Below are 24,760 nucleotides of genomic sequence, written 5' to 3'. Positions count from 1 at the left end.
CATTGTGTCTCTTGGTTCTTCCACTGATGGCAACATCTGTGCCAAAACCTAATCTCTGTTTGGTAATCTACAGTGGAAAAAGTGTTCCTACAGTGATATGATTTGGTACATCATCTGATACCTCTTACTTGAAAAATATTTCTAAACTTTGAGGAAAATAATTTTAAAATTTATAGTAGATACCATTTAACTTGGAAATACCAAATGTCATATGCTGTGGCAGATGTGCTCCATCCTTCACCTCTCACCCACATAATAACCATGTAAAGAAGTTACTATTACTTTAGAGATGAAGCAACTGAGGCAGCAAGTAGTTAAATAATTTGTCTAATGCTGGAAAGCTATCAATAACTCTGATCTATTTGGATCCAAAGTGGAGGCCCAGATGAAAAATAAGTCTTCATATACTGAGCTTAATATGTAGGAATATTACAGATTCCTTTTTGCTCATGAGACATGCTAGGGCTGTGCATTTCTCTGGAAATTAGTCTTCTGTTGATTGAAATACATTAGAAATAAGTGATCATTGTTCTTGCTTAATGTTCAAAGTAAATATCAATAATTCTCCAAAGGAAGGGAACATCAACAATTAAATTATCTTCAGTTAATTATCTTCTCTCATATTTTGGAATCTTTTGTTGCTTCTAGGGCTTTGGAATAAAACTAAAACTTGTGATTACATTCCTTGCACTTTGTCAACACAGTATAAGTATTTGAAGTTGGCTTTACTAGAGCTTCAATGAACAAAAAGATGGGGGAGGATGGAGAGACATAAAGAAAGAGAAAGGAAAGAAAAAATAAAACAAAGTAACATGTTGAAGATGACTGTGAGAAAGTCTTAAATCACTGACATGTATTCAAAAGGAAGAAAATCAATCCAAGGTAAATATGCTTTTCGTTCTTCCCGTCTTTGATAAGAAGGCTTTGCATGGGTTTTGCTTTTAGTCCTGCTGTGTTCCGTAAGATATTTGAGAGCGTTCTTCTTTCCACTTAGAGCTGCTGTAGTGTGATGAGGAAGTGCTTTCAAGTTATCTAGAACTGAGTTCAAATCCCACATCCACCAGTGCTGTGACTTTAAGCATTTTGACCATAAAAGAATGTTTTCATTCATTGATTGTCTACGATGTGGTCTCAGACGGAGCGGAGTATGCAAAGAGGAATGCACAGAAAGTCTGGAAAGGAAACAGAACCAGCCCATTGTGACCTGGCGGAGTAAGTGCTACGTGAGAGGCGCTGAAGGAGCAAGAGGAGCACTGTCTAAGCAAGGTCCCGGTGGGCGTCTGCAGGTGTTGACAGCTTCCTCAGGCAAGGAAAGCAGGAAGACGTCTTTCTGGTCCAGAGATTTGCAAAGGTGAAGACCCAGTTGTTTGAAGAACTGCCGTGGTCTCACGGGGTCGCAGCTGAGGAGGCGAGGTGGCCCCAGAAAGTGAGACGACGTATATGAAGTGCCAAGTACAGTTCCGACACTTACCTGGGCTCAGTAAATGTTGGTTATTCCCCTCCCCTCGGCTGGTGCCTCGGGTGGACCCCAAACACCCTCCATGCTCACCCTTATTATGGGTCCTTCCTTTGAATCTCACCTTGAAAAACACCCTCCTGAGACTCCCCTGTCTCCTCAAACCTGGCCCTGTGTACTGGCCCAGTCACTGCTCTTGGAGGATGCACACATCCAGTTCGGGCCACTTGGGTCCCTCCCTTCAAGGAGGAGCAGCCCCTCAGAGTCAGTCCTGTGTGCTCAGTTGCACACGGCGTTACCTGGTGTTACCTGCTTATTCATGGACTCAAGGATATTGGCCTTTTCTCCCAAAGGAAAATGAATTGCTCTCCACATCAGGGAACGCTTCTGAATCACCTGTTCCCTGCCAACACCTAAGATAGTCATCAGCCACCAAGTTCTCTTGGAACAGCAAATGCCAATGTATTCCATTTCTGCCCCAGGCACAGGATACCCCTAGAAAAATGGTTTCCTTTCCCTTTTCCTTTCCTTTATTGTGTTTTTCTTCAACTTCTTTTTTAAATGTCCATCCAGGCATTCAACAATTACCAACCACTATGATGGAAGAGTAACCTGGGGAATGCTATGTACATTTCTGTGTATAGTCTATTCCTGAAACACTCACCTTCTGCCTTCTAGGTTACACTTTTTCTTTGTGTTTACTTTAATTTTTTTTCTCACTGGTCCTTTTTGATTATGGCTCAGATGTACTTCTTCTTGAGTCCCTTAAAATGTTTGACCCTTCAGCTTCCACCCTTGGGACCACCCCACCTGACTGACTTCATCTACTCAGAAAGCTTCAGCCACTATATGCCCACTGGTTTTGATCTTCCCCTGGGCCTTTCCTCTAGAATATTCTGGCTAATTCTGCCCAGTGGGCACCTTTCCAGGCAAACACTGTGCCCCACATTGAACAGTGACAGCATCTGCTAAACCTCCTCCCCTTCCTGCAAGTCCTCTATCTATTCAGACAGTAGCTCACATGCAACAGGGACCAGGTACCATGCCAAACACTTTATAGACATCATCCTACACAGTCCTTACAGTATTTCCATGAGATTATTGCTTTCATTAGCTCCATATCACAGATGAGGAAGTTAAAGCACATAGAGCTCATGTGGCTTGTCCTAGGTCACACATCATGTAAGCTGCCGGGCTGGATTTGACACTACCTGTCACCCTGAGCCAGACCTCAGTACTTAGTCACTACATTCTTCATCCTTGAAGTCTTCCAAGCTAAAAGGCTAAAAGTCATCCTTCTCTCTACTGTGTTCAATTTGTCTTCAAGACTCCTTGATCCAATTTTAGATATGCCTTTCACACCGGGTCCTGCTTTCTAGCTTGTTCTGGCTGTCATTATTTGCTGCCCACACAATTGCAAATAGCATCCAGTATCTCTCCCTTGCAGCCACATCTTCCAACTTTAGTACTTACTCCACGTACCAGCACAATTATATTTCCAAAGGGAAACCGACAAACAAAGCAAACAACAAAACAAATATTAGCCACTCAATCCTCAACGTGAAAATGAAACCAACAAAACTGTGGCTGGCTGCTAGTTGCCCGGTGGAAAAGCAAGCTCCTTCTCAATTTATCACCTGCCTTCTACTCCGGCTGCATTTCCTGCATCTGCATCTTCCCGCCTTTCATCTTAGAGTCCAGCTGCGTCAGCTGTCTCAGAGCCCCTCCCTGCTGCATGACATGTCCTGTCCCTCTGCCTTTGCACATGCTGCTCACTCTTCCCGGAAGGCCGTTCTCCTGGCACTTCATGCCCGTCCTGCAAGTCTGCTCAAAGGTCAGTTATTCTGAAAGCTCTCTCACCTTCTTGAGAGAGTGACATGCTCTTGCTCCAGTGACTCAACATTGCTGTGTGCATATACTTCATAAACTCATTTATCTATTTGTTCGCACATCGAAGAGTGGATACCTACTATGTGCCAGGGAGTAGACCAGGGGCGAGAGACACAGGAAAGATTCAGACATCCTCCTGTCCTTACCGAGTTCCCATCTACTGGCACACTGAATTATTTTATTTCTGCTTAATTTTCTGTCTCATCATTTCCATAATAGGCACTATATGTTACCAGCAGCTTGCATGTGGTTAGTACAAATATAAGTATGACAGAGCTCCTTCTCTAAAGGAGTTTATAGTCTCAGTAGGGGAGTTAACATGAATAAAAATAATGATGACACAAAAGGCTGTGGCTGGTGTCATAAGACAAAGCAGGGTATGGATTTAACAATTCGTTTTTCTTCTTCTTCCTCTTCTTCACGTGTCTAGTTGCAGCTGAGAACAATCTGCTGTCGGCACTGAGAGTTAATAATGGAGATGGACTTTTTTAGATCCTGATAAGAAACTCATAGAGTAATATTAGGATATGCATTGAGCTAAGACATATGAGCAATGTTTTAAAATAAATCTTATCGTTACTAGAATCCCTTATCCTCTCCAAAATTTATTTCAGCAACCCAGATGCTATGCAGCCAGATGACCATTTACCTACTGTTAAACCAAGTGCTACCTCTGGGTGATGACTACTGTGGAGTCTGATAGGCAGACAACTTGATATGCTTCCAATCAATACCTGGCTATTGACTGCCCAATGGAAGAAGCACTATAGCAGGCTTGGGAGAGGAAGAAAGCTGACATCCTCTTGCAAAGCTGAAAAATGAGCTAAAGGGCATTGTTAGGATGTCAGAGAAGCTACACTGCGGAAAGGGATTAGCAGAGGTTGAGAAGTGGTGAAGGGACCTTGAGCAGAGCCCACGTGGATGTCGTCAGAGAAGATATTGAGAAGATCAAGGACAGCCCCACACGAGAGGATGATAAGTAAGTGTTTGAATCACTTATTGAATCTGTGCAATGTGAGAATAATCATTAAATTCATAGTTACGGACACCAGATGTGCTTCCAAAAGGTGCTTGTTGAGTGATAAAAGAAAATTCTGTGGAAATAATCTTAGTCCTATTATACAAGTCATCTAAAAAAACCCACTTTAAAAAAAAAATCTGAAGCTCACCATGAGGATCAATGGTAATATCCGTCTCAATATGCAACTGGTACCGAAAAAAGACATGCCAAATAGTTTTGTACGTTATAATAAACAATGCTTGCAGAGAAGGTGAAACAAGATCTCAGAAAATAGTGATCAGAGTATAAATTATACTAAGAGTTTAGGAAGGCAAGTTGGAAATACGAATCAAGGCCCTTAAAACTACTCAAAATCTTTGGCTCCATAATGCCATTTCTGAGGCTAGTTCAAGTAAATAATTGAACTTGTGAGGTTAAAATTACTTAAGCACAAAGATGTTCAAAATAGTGTTAATTACAATAACAAATATTTGGAAAAAACACAGGACCCTTTCCCCACCAAAAAATATTAAAATCATTGAGTATAAAAACAAAAATGTCACTGGACTATTTATTATGGAGTTATTAAAGTGATATTTTTAGATGTTACAATGGCATGTTAAAAGCTCCGGGAAGTGCATTTTGATTTTTTCTGGAGGAAAGTGCTTTACAGGAATCCCATCTGGGTTTCAGGAATGATTGGCTAGAGTTACTCATGTTTTCCTTACTGGAGTCAAACACTTGTAATGTCCCACAGGATAGCTTATATATTCCTACCACCATGCCTTGCCCTTGGCAATCCTCCTGTTTTCAGTGGGCTTCACTTTTCCTTTTTGCTATTCCAATTTTAACTGTCCTTCAAGTCCTAAGTCTCTACTTCCTTTCACAGTGCTCTCCTGATGATTCTGGAACACAGAAACTTTTCATCTTTGAGTCTTGTAGAGCTGCATTTTCAATCATCATCTCACACTTTCCTACTCTCTCAAGCAATATGAAGGATGTCATGAATGTTCTATCACCAAATTTATATACAGAAGTTTGCAAATATCTTACTTGTCTGAGAGAACAAATAAGATGTAGGGATTAAACTCTGGTATCTGCAGCCATATTCCCTTGGCTACAGTCCCAGCCTCCACCACTTATTCGCCGTGCAGCCTTGTGGAAGCTATGTAACTTCTCCAGGCCTCAATGTCCTCATCTGTAAAATGGGGATAATAATACTATCCATCTCACTCTATCATTTTGTTGATATATAGATTTCTATCTATCTGTCTATGCACTAATCTCCCACAAACAAAACCTGTTCCTTTAGATCTTAATTTGTATTCCTAAAAAGGGGACATGGTTTACCCTGAGCAAGACATACCCTGACTACTTAGCAGTTTGGCTTCAATTATGTAACCTCCTGAATTTGCACACTGGATACAGCTGCCTCTGGTGGTAATTGACTCCTGCGGTCTGAGGATACTGAACCTTGCTTGGGTTGCCAGGGCTCGATCTGGCCTGCGAGCATTGTTTACCTCTGTTGAATAGGACACGACCTCAAGGAGAAATTTCCTAACCCTAACAACATACAACATAGAATAGTGTCCAGTGGCACTTTCTGGGGCAAGGGATGGCCCAAGTTTTGTCCTGATACACGGAAGCTGCCACAGATTGGCTAGGAATGCCCCCCACACTCATCACCTCCTTCTTAAAGGGGTGATTTGGAAAAATGTGTGTTTGAAAAGTGACCTAACTTACATACGCAAGTTTGTATGTGTCTTCAGCTAAGGAGGAAAGAAAATTGAGAGGGAATGAAAATATCTCTACTGTCAATAGCAGCCTGCTGTGTCTAAAGACGGGGAGGTTCCACGTTGCTGTTCCTTCGAGAGTCCAGTGTGCCGTCCTCACCCAGCCTCCTCCCTTATCCACAAGGCTGGACAAAAAGTTAATCCCCTCCGCCCTAAGTCAGTCCTACTGGCTCACACTTACTGAATAAAACGTACCAATACAAAAACAAAAACAAAATGCCTATCCTCAAAGAGCTTGAAAAAACTAACGAAATACTCAAGAAGTGATCATTTTTACATATTATAGCTATTTATCAATCTCAAGAACTTGAATTTATTGTCCCGACTGTAGACCATTGCTCCAACAAAACATGTCTCAACATGCCAAGGATTCTGTCGTTTCCACGGAGCCGGCCTGGCGGCGTGTTTGTCTCTGTTTCTACCCGAGGGCATCCTGGGTACCACCTGCATCGCAGCAGCTCTCACCTCTGCTGTCCCTGCGGGGGGCACATGCCTGCTGAGGGCACGAAAGCATCCATGGATTCCGTCAATTTAAAAAGTGACTCAAAACAATAGTCCTCACCCAATCAAAGGACGAGGAAGTCAATTAGAGGGAGGACAAACTTTTGAATTGCCCAGGCATCCAAGGTGTGCTTGCCAGACGTCACAGACATCCAAGTGCCTTTGATTTGTCCTGGCTGGGTGCCCAGAAGGGGAGACAAAGTTTCATGAAGTTGCAGCCCACAGTGTAGGCACTGAGCAATTTCACAGAAAGGGGAATGGGAAAGTGTTTAAAAAAATGATATTTTTAAGGCTTTGTATGTTGAGTATCTTGCTCATCAGCCTTGACAGTGTTCCTTTAAAAATCAGCACTTCACCTCCATTGATTTTCAACTTCACACTTTTTCTAAAAAAGCTAGAAATTTTCTATTTTTAGCCTGATAGATGCAGTAAATTAAAGGAGAGCAGCATCCATAGAAATGAACTCCTCAAAAAATTGTTACATTACTTTTGGAGAAAATGAGCAGAATAAGAGAATGTCATACTGTGATTTGGCTGAAATTTGGTTTGCTTTGACTTAAATCTTCTTCAGGGTTCTGCTGTCTTGCTGTTAAATGAACGACCATCCCGGCTTCCTCTGCACTCCCAGGAGCTCGGCCCTGACTCTGGGCAGCTGTGTGTGTCCTGCAGTATTTCTGCACAGGTACATGCTGTTCTTGGCTATTTGAGGCTAATATTTCTAGAACCAGATGTAAAACCTATGGATTGGTATTTATTGGGAACCTTACGTAAATCATGTAATTTTAGCCTTAGATGAGGCCAAAAGAATTAGTTCTCCTTGATAGGATTTGTGGGGAAAAAAGGAGCTTTAAAATGATAAAATTATGGACTTACTAAGTGTAAGAGCTAGGTAAAATTTAAATTTAATATCTCTCATTCCACTGTTCTCTTCGCTATTCCAAATTTTTAAATAGAAAAATTTAAATAAGATATTTTATTATAAAAGCAAACAATGTTTTTCATTTCCCCAGGCAATTAACATAAATGACAACATTATGCCCTGATGGCCAGTGGCCCGTTTCTTCTCTGATTTGGTCAAACTCTTCTGTGGCCATCACTGGTGAACGCTGTGTTCCAAGGCACAGAAGAGGCCATGGAACGGCTGAGAGGTTTCAGGGGGGAGTGTCAACATTGCTCATCCTCGATCAGTCTGATTCCAGCCAAGCTGGCACCTGCCACATCTCTTTTGCATCCCTGAGTGCCAGCCCTGCCATAGCAGGCATGCGAGAAAGCCTGTTAGATCCTTCCCTGGGTGATGGCTCTCACTGGAGTACTCAGAATAGCTCCAGCCCTTGGCTTGGCTCTTCCGTCTTTCTAAAAGATCCTTCTCCCACCCCTCTACCTTCTGAGCCAATTTCAAATTTCTCATTTTCCATGATATCTCCTACAACTACAGCCAGAACTTCCAGATATGCCTTTTTCAATAACACTTCAGTGCATTTCGCCCAGTTAGGCACACAATTCTCTAAATGGTGGCTCTTCTCTATTTTGTCATATGTTTTTGTTTGGTGGTCGCAATAAGACAATAAAGTCATAAGAATCTGGGCTCATATTCTTCACTTATTTTTGCTCCTTATTCCTCACTGTTGGTATAGCCTAGCCCCCCTCACTCTGCCCCTTCTCCTCCTTCCCCCTCACCTCAGCATCCCCCAGCCCTGCGGAACTATGTGCAGATTCAGACTTTCTGCAGAAGACCATAATGTTTTATGCTTCCTTGTTTCTTTTCTTCTAAATATCCTTCCTCCCTGCCACGCCTAACCCCCCCGCCATATTCCTCCTACAAGATCAGCTCAGACTTTCTATTTGGAGTCACTGTAACACTGAAATTGACAGGTCGTCATCAGCACTGATCACCAACATCCTGGTTCTGTTGTCTCACATTCCGCAGGCGGTAAAATCACATTGCAGCCCGTATTGAAGTTGGGGGTGCCCATGCGACTTTATTTGGCCATTGGAATGTGGGAGTGTAAGTAATATTTGCTACTTCCAGGTAGGAGCTTTTAAAAGCTAGCACATGCTAGCTTCCTTCCCCGTGTTTCCCTCTCCCTACCATAGTTCCATTCCAGACGATGGAACCTCTGTTACCATCCAAGAATGAAGACAATTTGGAAGAAGGGCCCCTACCAATGTGTGATGGGCATGTAACATAGATATGGCACGGCCACTTGTTACCTAGACCACTGAGATGTTGTTCATTACAGCAGCATGACTTAGCCCATCAAGACAATGCAATTGAATTAACAGCCCCCCTCGTGTTACCTCTACCTCAACACATATTCAACTGTATTGTCACTGCCTCGTTTCCTGTTTGCCTTGCTGCTGGATCACAAACTCCGTGAGCACGTGGCCTATGTCCATGCGTCCTCCATGCCCACCACAGTGTTTGAGTATAGTATTCTCTCAAGAAACACATGTTGAATAAATGAATAAAAAGTGCCCACCCCATGCCAAATACATCCTGACATTAACAATGGTATTCCTGAAGTTCTGCCCACTCCTCTGTGTGCAAACTGTAAATCTACTCACGGTTATGGCAGGTGGCACCAGTGTAACTTGTGTCACTGCAGTTACAGTAGAAAGTAGTCCAGGACTGGGAGCAGCTTCCTCCGTGTTCACAGTAGTTTGGCAAACACCTAACGAGAAAAAACACAAAAGCAGACAAAGTAAACTCAATCAGTTGACATAAAGGGGAAAACAAAAATGTCTTGTAGCCACCTGCATGAATTAATAATGGAAATTGATCTGCTGTACTTGTATACCTGTGTCAGACTTAAATGACATCAAAATAATACTAATATTATGTTTTTACCACAAGAGGCAGCTCTACCTTGATTTAGTGGGTAATGAAAGTCTCAGAGTGGATTTAGGTATTTAAGTGAAGGATTTTAATATTGGGGCAAATTCGCATTGACTTAAAGTTAATTTGAAGTGTTCAGAATCCGTAAGGTTTTCCATTTACTATAGAACAAAATGTATAAATGTAATAATTTTACATGTTTGAATGGTTTTGCATTTTTAAGGGAAAGGGGAAAGGGGTAGATAATTGAGGTCACTGGCTTCATGCTTCTCTTTTAGGGGATGGCCAGGTATCTATTTTAAACTACACGAGGACAACATGAAACTTGTAAAGGTGATACCCATTCATCTAACATGCAAAGAAATGCTATCATTTTTAAAAGTGCCAAATGCCATTCTTACAATAAGGCTGTCTTGACTTATGGTCAAAACAATATGTCTATTCTAAAAAATATTTTCACCACAAGCATTAAAAATTCTCCAAAACATTTATATAATTTGAATAAATAATCACACTTAGATGACTCTATCTTAAGGGTAATGTTTAAAATATAAACCTATATATGTTAATGAGTGTTATTCACAATGGCGACATTCACAATGGTAAATAATGTAAGCATTCAGCATTAGAAAATCAGGAAACACGTAGTACACAAAATTAACGGGCCATCATAAAACTGCAACAAATGATGTGGACAAAAAAGATTTTAATAGACTGGGATTAGATTAAGGGAAAATTTAAGATATGAAGCATCAACATAACAAAATACTACACACATTTTATAAATTTCAGAAATGGTGGGAAGAAAAAACATCAAGAGTTATTGGGCGAAGGGGGGAGGCAATGCTCAGTCCTGGACAGGGCGGGGGCTGTGGGGAGGCTGACATCTGAGTCCCAATCTCGTTCACTGCGTGGCGCCCGTGGGTCACTCTGCACCTCTTATGCTCCTGCCACTAAGAAATGGCCTGGCAAGTGCCCAATGAGTGTAGTGAATAAGATCAGGAGTAGAAGCAGTGATAAATACCAGGATTCTTGAAAACAATCTTTATAGAGAGTCTGAGAGAAAAAAGAAAAAAATTCTATGAATTTAAAAAGAGAGAGGGTGTGAGCGATGGAGTTTCAGAAGTGGTGTAATACAATAAATGGGTTCATTGCGGAGCCTCTGACACTCTGAGGCAGCAAAAGTAGGATGATTTACTCTAAATGTCCTACATAGGTAGAAAACCCTCCAGCGGCGATTGTTTCAAAGCCCAGAAACTAATATCCCTGCATATGTTCAGACGCATTATTAGAAATTTTCTGCTCAGCACAGCAAACATACAATTGTGCTGACAGGGCTTATGTTTGGGAAAAGTTTGTTGATAACATCATGGCCCCAACTATGGCTTAAAGAACAGGAAAAAATATCCAGTGATTTTGAATTTTGCATTGGAATGTGTTCACAAAAACCAACCAAACAAATAAACAAACAAAAAATGTGTTCCACTCCCTTTCCAAATTCTACACTTCCTCTTGGTTCCCACCCGCTCTCCTGGTCGTGGGGGAGACGAAAGCACACAGGCTTGTCACTCAGGTGATCTGCAGTCCCTGTCCCCCTCTGAGCTGTTGCTGTGGAGGGACTTCCAAGAGCTTGGAGCATCGGCGTCTCCATCTACAAGGTCCGAGTAAGGAGCTCTCTTCCAGGCTTGCCTTGAAGGAAGCCTGAGGAGCTAGCACTGTTTGGAACCCCTGTCCCCACATCCTTCTTTTGCATCCACGCTCCCTGTTTCTGAGCACGGCTTCCCTGCAGTTTCCCTTGTGCCACATTTTCCTCTTCCAAAGCTACAAGTTCTTCTATGACCCCTCTATACCTACTTTCACCCCGTCCCACCTTACTTCCCCCAATGCACATGTGCACATGCGCGCGCACACACACACACACATACTCTCTGTCTCATTTCCATGATTAGCAAATAATGGTATTAATGTTGCTCTCCTCTCAAAAAAAATGTACTGTTTTAAGAATGAAAAACTGAGCAAAGCGAAGTCAGTAGGTGCTATCCTTTAGTTCTTTTGGTTTCAGCCCCAAGAAAGTTCAGGGTTGCCTCTTTTTGGTGGCTGAAGCTATAAGGTAAAAAAACTTAGACATTCTTTGGCTGTGTCTTCAGCTGTAAGAAGAAAGTTTGCCTGCAGTGAGACAGAGACAGAACAGCAACAACACCACAAACCCGTCGACGCGGGGCATGCGTCGAGAGGACGGCACCCTGAAAGCATCTCTGTGGTCGGTTCTTGCTCTCAGGATTCGGTCGCAACCCCGAACGTCTGGGCCAGCTGTTGGAATCTGCACTGGATTCTGTGAGATAACCAGAGAGCTTTCCAGAAAAATCCTCCTTTCAATCAGGCTAGTTTGAGTTAGGATTCTCTTACTTTCAACTAATAGAATCTTAACTTTTTGTAAGACAGCATCCTATAATTACCCCCCTCATTTTTCTTATATTCTACACTTTAAAATATCTATAAAACTCAAGATTACCACATCTAGTCAGGCATGCAAAGTGGGGGGCCTTGGGGGAAAGCCATAAAAAATATCTGGGCAGCTTGAACACATCTTTAATAAGCCTCACATGGACCTCATTTTGCAGTGTTAATAAACACAATTTAGCAACAAAAATCTAGACCAGAAACTTATTCGTCTATGGTCATTCAAAAAAACAATGATGTATTTCCGGGAGGGAAAAAGAGTCCTTGGGTAAGGGGAAATCGAATATTCTTAGAATGAGACAAAAAGTGAACGAGCACTTGCTGAGCTGCCTTCGAGCTTGGTTCATTTTGGCTCAGCGCACACCGTGATTAGAAAAACTCATCTGTGAAGTAGATGCTTGAAATAAAAGATGCATAAGCCCAATTTGCTCATTTAAAAAGGGCAGTTTTACGAGTATAATTTCCATATTCTTTAATCAGTTCATTTGAACTGGTGTTTTGTTTCATTTTCTCTCCACTTGGCATACACTGAGCACTGAAGACATGAACCCAGAACAAGCACAGCACAGAGCTACTGTAGCGAAAAAAGTGCATTACATGCAAGGGGACTCACTCTCTTAGGTGTAAGGCTCTTAATTAAAACTTCTAGGAGATAATCACTCTGAACGTTACTTTCTAAAACCCCAATGAAATTGCACATATAACTGGATCCGGATGGACGTGGCTTCCTTTGCTGCACAATGTTTAACAAAACGGCTTTCTGCATGGACACAATAACTTTCCTCGTAATTTCAAAAGCTCAGGTAAACTAATACAGAGATGTACCCAGTGAAGACTAAGACAGTGTGGCAGACACACTGGAAGCTGTTTGCCTCTCTATAGAAGCAGAATGTGCATAGTTTTAAGGGAAGTGAAAAAAACAATTGAAAGAAAGGCAGAGAACAGTTAGAAATGAAAGGACAGAAAAAAAATCGTAGGCCAAAAATCATTATCACATGATAATTTATCATTTTCTCCCAAATCAAAATGTCTTCCAAAGGAGAAGCATCATTGCTGGGTGGGGCTGGGACAATTCCAGGTAACAGATAAGGTGGGAAGGTTCACCGGAGTGGCTAAGGGACTCTCAGGGGTAGAACTCAGCCTCCAGGGGTATATGGTTCAGGCACCATTGTTGTTGTTTTGTGTTGTATTTCGTTGTTCACAAGAGATGAAAAGGAACAAAATATTTCTCTTTAAAGGTTGAAGCATAGCAATGGAGACCGTTAAAGAAACAGGATCCCCACCTCTCACCTCCCACAAAAATCAACTCACGGGGGGTAACAGACTTAAACCTAAGGCATGAAACCGTAGGAATTGTAGAAGAAAATGTTGGAAAACCTCTCATAGACATCAGCCTAGGCAAAGAATTTATGAAGACCTGAAAGGCAATCACAGCAACAACAAAAATAAATAAATGGGACCTGATCAAATTAAAAAGCTTCTGCACAGCCAAGGAAACAATTATTAGAGTGAATAGACAACCTACAAAATGGGAGAAAATATTTGCATGCTATGCATCCAATAAAGGGCTGGTAACTAGAATCTACACAGAGCTTAGGCAAATCAGCAAGAAAAAAAAAATCAAACAACCCCATTAAAAGGTGGACAAAAGCCATGAACAGAAACTTTTCGAAAGAAGACAGACTAATGGCCAACAAACATATGAAAAAATGCTCAACATCTCTAATCATCAGGGAAATGCAAATAAAAACCACAATGAGACATCACTTAACTCCAATGAGAATGGCCTTTATTAAAAAGTCCCAAGACAACAAATGTTGACATGGATGTGGAGAGATAGGAACACTCTTACACTGCTGGTGGGACTGCAAACTAGTGCAACCTCTATGGAAAATAAGGAAATACCTCAAAGAACTGCAACTAGAACTACCATTTGATCCAGCAATCCCACTACTCGGAATTTACACAAAGGAAAGAAAGACATTCTATTAAAAAGACACCTGCACTCAAATGTTTATAGCAACACAATTCACAATTGCAAAGATGTGGAAACAACCCAAGTGCCCATCAATCCATGAGTGGATTAATAAAATGTGGTATATGTATACGATGGAGTACTACTCAGCCATAAAATAAATGATGAACTTCTCTTGTATTAACTGGATGGAGCTGGAGACCATTCTCCTAAGTGAAGTATCACAAGAATGGAAAAACAAGCACAACATGTACTCACCATTAAATTGGAACTAATCAATCAACACTTATGTGCAGATATGGAAATAATATTTGCTGGAAGTCAAGCTGGTTGCGGGGCAGAGGGGAGAGGTAAATTCACTCCTAACGGGTACAATGTACACTATCTGGGGAATGGGCACAGTTATAACTGACTCAAACAGTACAAAAGAAATTTGTGTAACCAAAACATTTTTACACCTATGATATTCTGAAATAAAAAATAATAATTTAAAAAACAAGTATACATGAAACTTTTATTAAGAGAGATCATCTTCTGAGCCATAAAAGTTAATAAAATTAAAAAAAAAAAAGAAACTGCTTCAAAGCAGGGAGAGAGGTTTACAGGATGATGGGCAATTGAGCCACTTTTTAGACTAGAGGCAGAAATTCCTTAAAATTTAAAAGAGAGTCCAATTTCTAGCACCCTGGCCAGCACACTTCCAGCAGGAAACATTCTCTCTAGACTGGCATTAGGAAGAACAAAAGGACCCCTGAGTTTTCCTCCAGAAAGATCCAAGTCGTCATTTCCCTATAACTTAGCTTTAGCTGGGGCTGAGCCGAAGTTCCCGGCCGGGCAGAGGGGTCTGGGAGAGTGCTGGGAAAAGCCATGGAAATCAAGATAGCTGGGGAAATGCAGTCAGTATGTTTGTTTCTAATTTTGAAAATTTCACAGAACAGATAAACATTTTTGGCTTCTCTAAACAAAAATCAGATTACTGAACAAGGGTCATAGCAAATCTCATGACTACACCCCGGAACCTCCAAGTTTGTATTTTGAGTTCAGTCCTCTCTCCTAATTCCAGACTGCCTGCTGGACAGCTCCACTGGGTGTCTAATGGATACTTGGAACTTTGTAAACCCAAACCTGACTTTCTGTCTTCTCCCCCGCCCTGTCCTCTCCCCCCACCCGCTCCACCTGCATCCTTCACGATTGCACTGGATGGGCAACACCGCCCTTACCCATGTCCAGGCCCCGGAACCTGGAGATCCTCTCCTCTCACAGCCTGCTTGCAAGGAGTGAGCGAGCCCTGCTGGCTGCTCCTTCAGGAGCTGACGTGCACCCGACCGCCTCTCACTCCCTCTCCTGATGCAGCTGTGGTCTGAGCCACCAGGATCTCTTACCTGAGCCACTGCAATTATCAGCTAACTGGTCTCCCAGCTTCCATCCTTGACCCTCTCAGTAAATTCCCAACACAAGAGCAAGGGGCATCCTTTAAACCCTAGGGCAGATCTTATGAAGGCCCTTGCCACTGACTCCCTATTGTATTCAGAGTAAAAGCAACATCCTGAAAATGACCTACCAGTTTTTACTAATCTTCATGCCCCTGAATTCACCCCTGCTCCCTTCCCTTTTCTGCAGTTGCCCCAGCCATGTTGAGCTCTTTGTTGTCCCCAGAGCACACCAGGGATGCTCCTTTGTCAGGGTCTTCACACTGAAATCCCTTCTCCCCAGAATGCTCTTCCCAGATGTCCACATGGTCCATGGCTATGTCTTCTCAAGTCTGTGCTCAAATGTCACCTTCTCAAGGAGCCTAGCACCATTATGCTACTTAAAGTCGCAACCCTTCCTCACTGGATATCTCCAGTCCCCTTTCCCTACCACATTTGTTTGTCCTTATCATTTACTGCCTTTGAACACATTGGATACTGTGCTTATGCATTACATGCGTGATTTGTGTCTGTCTCCCTGAAAACGAATGTGAGCTCCATACGGGCATTGCCTGTTGTCTGTTTGGTTCACTAATGTGCCCACAGTAGTAAGCAGGACAGGCACTCCACAAATGGTTGTTGATTGAGTGAATGAGTGGGCGGGTGAGTGGACAGACATTTCTGGGGTGCAGAGCCCGTGAGACTGCCCTCTGCTAGCTAAGCCTCTTCAGTCAGCCACTGCCCGGCTGGCCTTCACCTGTTTACAAATGACCCTCTTGCCCCTGAGCAGCACAGCAAGAGCTGAGCAGGAAAGAGGAGACACAGGAGCCTCACCTGGGTGGTGAGGAAACAGGAACAGGCAAAGAGAGAGGAGCCTTCTGTGCAGCCTCTGGGAGTGGCAATTGCGAGAGGGAGAGAAACTCAGATTCAGAGGATACAGTGAATTGGAGGCTCTTAGTAGTCATTTAGGGCTGCAAATAAATGACGCAGTTCCTTTTGATTACTTATGACAATTGAGCTGTATTGTTGGGCCCTCATAACTTTATCACCAAGCACTTAGAAAGATAATTGTCCTTAAATTGGATCAGAAGCAGAATCCTTTTGCATGATGCATCTTAGAGCTCCTTTTGGGAAATATCTAGCATTCCTGATGAAATCTGTGTGCAATTTTTGATAGGTTTTAATGAGAAAAAAGTCTACTGAAAAATTCAATTTACTCATCTGGCTCACCTTGATTCTTGTACCTGTAACCAGATATTCAAAAATGTAATAATCTTAAACCAGCATTATGACTATCCCAATAATATTTAACCAAACATAATTTTTTCTGTCTAGTCTCCTACCAAGAGGCAATCTCAATCTCTGTTTTCTTAAAGGCTTTTCTCTTGCCAAGGAGCTTGAAGAAAACTTTGACACGTGCTCACAATTGCATCTGAGATGTTGCTTTGACAGTTGTACTTTCCCTGTTTTACAGATGAAGAAAGCGAGACTAGATGAGGGTAAATAACTTGTCCAAGTATGATGCGACAGAGTCAGGAAGGCAAGCCATGCCACCTGTCACCGAAGCACTGTGTATCCTCCTTCTACCAAATGCCAGATCATCTCCTTAGAAGCGAGCTCTCGGCACCCATCTGAGGGCATCGTTTCTGCCAGAGTGGGGGCGGGCAGCTTTGTGTAGCTCGCCTGGTGGTTCCAGATACTGTTATGTAACTTGGAGCTGTGAGTTTAGATGTTTTAAAGATATTTTTAGTAGGAAAAGAGATCTTAACAATATGACAAACGGATTAATTGGAAATATATAAAACTGAACTAGAGAATAAAATACATATTTATTACATAATTAGCATAACAATGTACAATTCATTCTGTAAATTCTCTACAATGAGAATGGGAGGTTTCAATTCCATTTTCAATCCCTCTTCACTGCTAATTTGTGAACTCTTTAAAATAAATTAACCAAGAAGACAGCCCCTGCCCCTGTCCTGCTTTTAAATTTCAGATTTTTCAGATGACAAGAGACTTTTTCTGTATCTTAAGCCTATCTGAGTAAAAGTGGTTGTTTCATTGTTCTTAATACTAATGTAAGAAAACGTGGGGCTCTGCCTGCTTTCAGTAGGATATTATTATACCACTGTAATCCAAAGTCATTTAACCTATCCAGCATTTTATTGCATATTATTTAAAATAAACTTAAGAGTTGTATAATTATTCCCATACATGCAGAAAAACGCAAGAGCTCATCAATGCCTATTAAGCACATCCGTGTGGTTAATAGATCCATCTTTGGTCTGTGAATCCAGGGACATGGGCTCCACGACCAGCCGGCTGTGGATGTTAGGGGACCTCCACTGCGTGCCGACTCACAGGGACCACCGTGCTCCATCCGAGTCACCCACAAGGATTACACCCGAATCTGTATCACTTAGCATGTTAAGCGTCTTCCTTAGGTATGCAATTTTTAAGACCAGAAATTTCTGAATTCAGTTTCAAAAGTTTAAGATAATCAAAACCACAGGATGAATGTTTGGGGGTAAAGAAGAAATATGGTCTTGAGAGAGAAAAATGGTTCTAAAGTTGGTTTCAGCCAGAAACTTCTGTGCAATGTAATTTCCATCGTACTGGGAAGAAATTAGAATTCCTTACTTTAAAGAAAATACTTAAGCATATTTATGATGGGTTTTAATAGGATTAAGACTCAATGATTGAATGATTACTGTAGCCCAGCTAAAGGAAAAAAAAGAAAAAAGAAAAAGAAAAAAAAAGACTCAATATCACTTGACTGTCAATCTTGCAAAGAACCTTACTTAGAATCTTAATGTCTTGCATTAAGTCTTACAGTCTAATAATCATTAACTGGGTTATAATTTTATAAAAAATTTAATATTAAGTCTAACAAAAATTACCAAATTCTTCTTTCTTCCTATAAGTCTCCTGCCAAGATGAATCTTTGAATTGGACTGTTATAGGTCTTTTACCTTGTAGAAAGATTGTAATAAAACATTGAAAATATTTTTAATAGCTCTTCTGATTTGCAATTTTTAAGGGAATTTGACCTTTTTGAGTGCGATCCTTGTAAACTTCAATTTAAAATGTGTGAGGCAACCGATTTAGACTTTTAATTGAAATCTTCCTTAGCAGAACATCTAAGGTAGAATTAAGGTCACTCAAGTTAAATGTTCATTCTCTGAATGTTTAAGTTTTATAAGTATTTGCCACATTCTGGAAATTTGATAAAATATATTATAAATGTAGTTTAAAATCTTTGAGAATACTTAAACAACTAGATAGAGGACTAAACATTTCCGAAGTCCCCCTAGACCTGATTGCTAAAATCTGTTACACTTATAAATAGAATAAGATTTTATAAGCTGAATTAATAAAAAATAAGAAAGGAAATTTAAAGAACAAGGATTTTGACATTTTAAGAAATTCAGTATGACTTTTTTAAAACCAAAAGTAAACGTTGCTAACAATCTGTTCTGCACCAAAACACTGGCATCAGCACCTGTGTTGACTCTTCATTCTGTTCTGAAATTCCCCCTTTGCCACCCACACCACAGGGGCAACCTGGCTCCTCCCTCAGGCTCTGCACAAGCCTGGGAGCCTGACTCCCATTCGTACAGCCTGGAGCACTGAATTCTGGCTCTAGTTCCCCTGTCTTTATCTGTCTGTCACCATAGTGGGTCTCCAGTGAGAGCAGAGTGGGCATTCAAGCCAGGTCTAACTCTCTGCCCTCTATCTCCCCCATCAAACTCTGGAAATAAAACTAAATGGGTGGGGCCTTTGTTCCTTTGGAACAAGGCTCATGTGGTAATGCACTCCTAATGATCACCCTTCATTACAGCCCTCTATTGATCCGGGTGCATTTTGTTACCTGTAAAAATTAAAAGAAAAGGGTCCTTTGTCTAAGAAAATAAGCCCAGAAGTTAACCGTGTGTGCCCGAGTGCCTATCCTTCCAGGGCAGCTATTTAGACATAGGTACTTTTTAGACATATTCCCACCTCCCCAGAAATCTTTGACTTGAACACACCTAGAGAAAGTCATCTCTTAAAGGATAGGTCAGCATCAAGAAATATTTAGTGCACTTATATAAAAACTTATGGTAATAATTTTTCCTCACGGCTAAATTTCCCTCTTCTCTATTTCTCATAACAGACTCAAATGAATTGGATAAATATCGACAGGCCTTTGAAATCCCCAAATATACAGATAAATGTTTTCTATACATGAGTCTGAATGTATTTACGACCCGTGGAGCTACCTCCCTTTTTAAGAATTTTCATCCCTTCTTTGTACAGTTGAAGGTCAGTTTCAATTTCTGTATGCTTTCCTTAGACACAAAAGAACAAAACATTTCAATAGTCCTCAAAATGCGAGCTGACTAATGTAAGCTGTTTAATGAAGCTCATACATTAACAATCAGCTAGGTTGTGTTCCTTTGTCTGTTTGCTTTAATTAGCAGGCAACTGCATTGATCTTGTTTTGGTCAGATAGCTTTTTTGAAAGCTTTTGAAACCTATTTCTATGCCTCTCCATTCTAACAATTACCATAATCCCATTTTACCCCCACAGTTGGATCTTCATTATAATTGAAATTTGTTGTAATTACAGCAGATGCAAACATTAAAGAATTAAGGGAATAAAAAGAAAAGTGTCAGAAGTCAGTTTCCTAAAATTTCCAGGGTCTAGTTCACAGCAGGGAGTAAATGGTGGATTGTTGCTGAGAAGATCCCCAGAAAACGGACCAACAGTGATGATCAAATGAGTCTGCAGTGCACGTCAGTGATCCCAGGAGCAGTGCTGGGCTCGGGAGGGAGCAGGCACCCAGGCATGCCCCTCCCTGCGTAGGCTGCCGATGTGAAGGTCCTCTACTGCAAACCTGGAGTTTGCCTCCACGAGGTCCTCGGCACTCTTCAAAGGCCAGTTCATAGCAGAGGACACTCAGAATCAGGAAGAATTCATCAATGTCATCCATACCAATCTTGTTAATATGAGCAGCAGCCAGAGGCTATGAAACCGCTAGGAAGTCATTGCTACTCAGATACTTTAGGATCCAAGGAACATACCCCTACCCTCAAACAGTAAAATAATATATACCAAAATATTCATCAAAGACGACGACTCCCTATCAGCCTGGTGTGCGTCATTTTGACTAAACAGGATAGAACTGAGTTTCTGTAATCAAATCTATTTATCTCAGTGGCCCAGAAGTGGTCCCTCAGACTGGAAACACACCACACAATTTACAGATGGGCTCCGGAGTTCATGGGAGAGAAACCCGGTTACGTCATTCTACCTCACGTCCTTTAGGTAAAGGGTTTTGTGTTCCTTGCACCAGCAGGATTTTGTTTAGCACGAGGAACATGGCACCTCAGTTGGAATATTGAGACTAATCAGGAAACATAGAGCTCTCCAGATTCCTGTGATGGTCTTATTCTTAAATTTTAGGATGTCGCTCAGATCCCACTATGAATAGGAACAATTCTATTGTTTGACCCGGTGCTTCTCAAACTTTGGTGAGCTGGAAGATCCTGATGCGGAGGTTCTGCACTGGTGGTAAGTTCACAGGTTGTGCCCAGACTGATGGTTCCCAGACTGCACTGAGTGGCAGTGGTTTGGACTCCAGTCGAGAGCCATTCTGTAGAGGTGGCTCGGGGGGGGGGGGGGGGGGTTGCAAATTGTGGGGTTTTATTTTTTTTCTTCTTTTCTTGTTTTTGGTCTTTTTTGGGCAAATATTTCTAATTTTTTGGTAAGCTTTAAATTAAAATGGTATAGTTTTCAAATGTGTCATATATCCAATTTTAACACACTGCACCTAGGAATATGTTAGTTTTGTGCTCCAAGTTAACTGTGGAGAACTTGATGTAAATCTTCTCCTGCCTTCCCTGGTGTGTTCGTGGGATCTTCTGGCGGGCGTGTTACCAGTGGGGCAGGATGTCACCCTGCACTGTCAGGTGTCATCAGTCTGCGCAGGTAGAGCGGATACGGGGAGGCACCACCACTGCACAGCCACATCCCTGACACCCAGCTGTGCTCAGGGGCACCTGCGTGCTGCAGGCTCTTTCTGCATAGCAATAATGAAGCAAGAACACGTGAATGGGTGGATGTGACATCAAAATAGTACCCTATTTTAGCGAGTGTTAACACTGACTAGACATTTACCTAGATTTTATATTTCTAGAGAATGCATATCGTTCTCAAATTTGAAATAAGAAAGCAATTATACCTACTTTTGAATGCTTGTGGATTAGTCTTATTGAAAAATGTATGCTATTGCAAGGCAAGGTATTGAGAACTTTTTATCGGTGGGCAGCTACTTCTCTGTGTGAATCAAGATTTCTCCATAGTTAGCAACCAAAATACAATAGCCGAATAACGCTAATCTATGACTGCAATTTGTGTCCCTCCCTGCTTCCCTCACCCCGGAGGGTCAAAACACTTCATTGTTTTCATAGCCCAAGTTTAGAAATATTTAATTTAATCTTAACGTATTACTCTTATTTGTTATGGCTAGAACTAAAATTTTATTTGGTAGAGTAAAAGAATTTCATTACATTAAAAAAAAAAATTTGAGCCGGGCATGGTGGCCCACACCTGAAGTCCCAGCTACCTGAAGGGCTGAGGCAGGAGGATCCCTTGAGCCCAGGAGTTCTGGGCTGTAGTGCACTCTGCCGATTGGGTATCCACACCAAGTTCAGCATCAATATAGTGACCTCCCGGAGTGAGGGACCACCAGGTTGCCTAAGGAGGGGCAAACTGGCCCAGGTCAGAAACAGAGCAGGCCAAAACTCCCGTGCTGAATAGCAGTGGGATCACGCCTGTGAGTAGCCACTGCTCCCCGGCCTGGGCAACATAGCCAGGTCCCATCTTTAAAAAAATAAAATTGAACACCACCCCCCTACTCATATAATTCAAGCCAAGAAGGACACAGGTTACAATTAAGTTTATCAAACTCCCTCTGGGTTTTATTATCTGGACTCCCCTAGGTTTTATTTTCCAGTGGACGTTAGTACTGTCCAGGTTGGCCCTTGTTGCTGTAGCCATTGCCACGGCCTGTAGAACTCATGGATGGAGTGAGCAGACCTCAAAAGGATTTGGATTACCAGGATGCTGATCCGTTTTTGCATGTTGTAAGGTTCTATAATTTTCACTTTAAAGGTCATGCGATAAAATTAAAATTGAGCTGGTATTTGAGAAACAGAGGATTAAGGACTGTGCCCAGAGCTGCCGTGCCTGAGCATGGAGGCTGTTGTGATGGATGGAGGGAGGGCTGGTGTGGGACTGTCCCTGTGTGCCCCAGTCTAGCGTGAGCTCCCTCAAAGAGGTGACAGAGTACACTCCAACTGCTCAGGCTTCACATTAGAGAGACCCAAATTCAAATCCCAGTTTTGCCACTTTCTAGCTCTGTGACATCTGAAAATATTTATGTCTTTCACAGCATTAGTTTCCTCATTTGTGAAATCAAGACAAAAACATACCTGAATCATTGCGGAAATGCAATAAGTTCTTATAGAATGTAAGTGTGAAATCTTATTATTATTGTCAACTATACTTGCAGTTGATTTGTGACACAGATAAACTGTTTTTCCCTCTTCTTTTTCTTTCTTTTTTAACTGATATGTATATATATATATGTGTGTGTATTTTTTTTTCTTTTTTTTTTCAGTTCACGGAGAGAGAGATTTGGTTTTCACATTGCTAAGTTCAGTTTGCTACTCAGCCTGGCTGCAGATCTGGTATTTTCGTTCTCTGTTGCTAACCACAGGAGCTAAGAAAGATCACACTCCCTCTTTGCTCATTTGTTTCCTCAGTGTCCTGTCCACCTGAGCAGCAAAGCTGGCTTCCTGGAGAGAACAGAGCTGCCAACTCTCTGTTCAGTTAAGATCTGCATCTGGGGCTTGAGAGGTGGCAGAGACACCGGGGCAGAGCACTGCGGAGCCACGGACGTGCTGGTGGCCACAGGTTGTTGCCAACAATTCTGGCCATAGCCAGTCAACAACTTAACAGGCCCTTGACTTCATGTCTGTTCTAGGCATAGGTTTTAAATCCAATTTGATCTAAAATACTATGATTCTTGCACATGGAGATTATGGAGAACACAAACAGAAAGGAAAACACTAAATCCTTCTTTTCCATAAATATAATTATATATATATATATTTTTTCCTTTTCAGCTTGTCTAGATTCTTTATCATCTAACCTAAGGCTGTGAAAAATGTGGTCTAAAAAGTCTCATATTAATGAGAATCTTAGTTGGAAATGTTGAAAACCAAATTTAAGCCATTTTAGGAATGGAAGAGGCATGGGCTAGCAGAATGCAAATAGGAGCTAACAACTCCACAAAGGGAAGAGTGGGGGGGCCTCAGAGAATGCTGCCCCTGGGGACCGAGATACAATGGATACAGCCAGGGTCTCCTTTCCTCTGCGGGTGGACTCCACTCGCTCCCCCCGCACCCCGGCTTCCCCCCGGGACAGGGCCGTGGCTGGCTGCCAGCTTTTGAGTTCTGCAGCCCGAGGCTTCTGCTATGAGAGAAGAGCCTTTCTCTCTCTTCCTACGTTAGAGAACACCTGCGAAGGGCTCTGCTGGGCCTGGCTGGCCAGGGCTCTTGTGAGAATATGGAGCTCCTGGAGGACCATGTGCCGAGGTGACAAGACAACCCCAGGTAATGACACAGCAGGAGGTCCTAGACAAAATTATAGATGGCTGCTAACGAACCCCCCACAGTTCTATTTTAACACATAAATCCACAAGCCTCCTGCCGTCATCCTCTCTGATTTTTGCATGAAAAATCCCCCTGCCAGTTTAGGCTCGACTTACGTTCTAGCCCAGAAAATGAATTCCCAAAATTAATAATCCACACAACAATGTTCAGTCCTTAACCCTTCATCAATCACATTTTTGTTCACTTAGAATCAAATGCCGTGTTGACAGTCACTTCTTAGATGGCTGAGGTCACCTCTCCTTTTGTTTTTGATTTTTTCCTGCAGGGCTAAGCAAAAAGTGGGAGCTCATCCTGCTCCCCTCCCTCTTCCTACTCCTACGGCAGGTGTCACCACACTCCTCGGCATTCACGGAGCTGCGGGTCCACCGAGCCCAAACCCCGCCACGCATGGGGGTGCTGTCTGACGCCACCATGGCGAGCACCGAGGCTGGTACAGAACTTGCAGCCTCTGTGCCATCTCCAGGCCCTATAGTGGTTGGGGGAGATTCTGCTCCATCCCTTTTCTTGCTTCATTTCCGCCCACATATTTGCGCACATAAGATAAAGTTAACAGCTCTACCAGGTATTAAACTGTAGACTCAGTATGCTAGACTTAGTGCTAGACTCTCACAGTAATTACTTCAACTAATCAATGAAACAACCTTGTAAGATAAGTATCATTGTCTTCAGGAAAGTGGGCTCACAAGTCAAGTGGCTTATTTGAGATTCCGGAAGTT

General features: G+C 42.0%; 1 protein-coding gene across 2 annotated transcripts in view; it reads right to left on the bottom strand.

Annotated features, from left to right (window-relative positions):
- CNTNAP5 (contactin associated protein family member 5) overlaps nt 1-24,760 on the bottom strand; it is a 773,538-nt gene that overhangs the window by 295,117 nt on the left and 453,661 nt on the right. For both annotated transcript variants that reach the window (XM_045559127.1, XM_045559128.1), the window contains exon 11: nt 9,206-9,312. In XM_045559127.1, the coding sequence (XP_045415083.1) occupies nt 9,206-9,312 (107 nt within the window). The remainder of the gene's footprint in view (nt 1-9,205; nt 9,313-24,760) is intronic.

The sequence above is a fragment of the Lemur catta genome, chromosome 8, assembly GCF_020740605.2.
Source record: "Lemur catta isolate mLemCat1 chromosome 8, mLemCat1.pri, whole genome shotgun sequence".
In the NCBI taxonomy this organism is placed as follows: Eukaryota; Metazoa; Chordata; class Mammalia; order Primates; family Lemuridae; genus Lemur; species Lemur catta.
The sequence above is the reverse complement of the archived record's forward strand: the minus strand, read 5'-3'. Positions and strand labels throughout refer to the sequence as shown.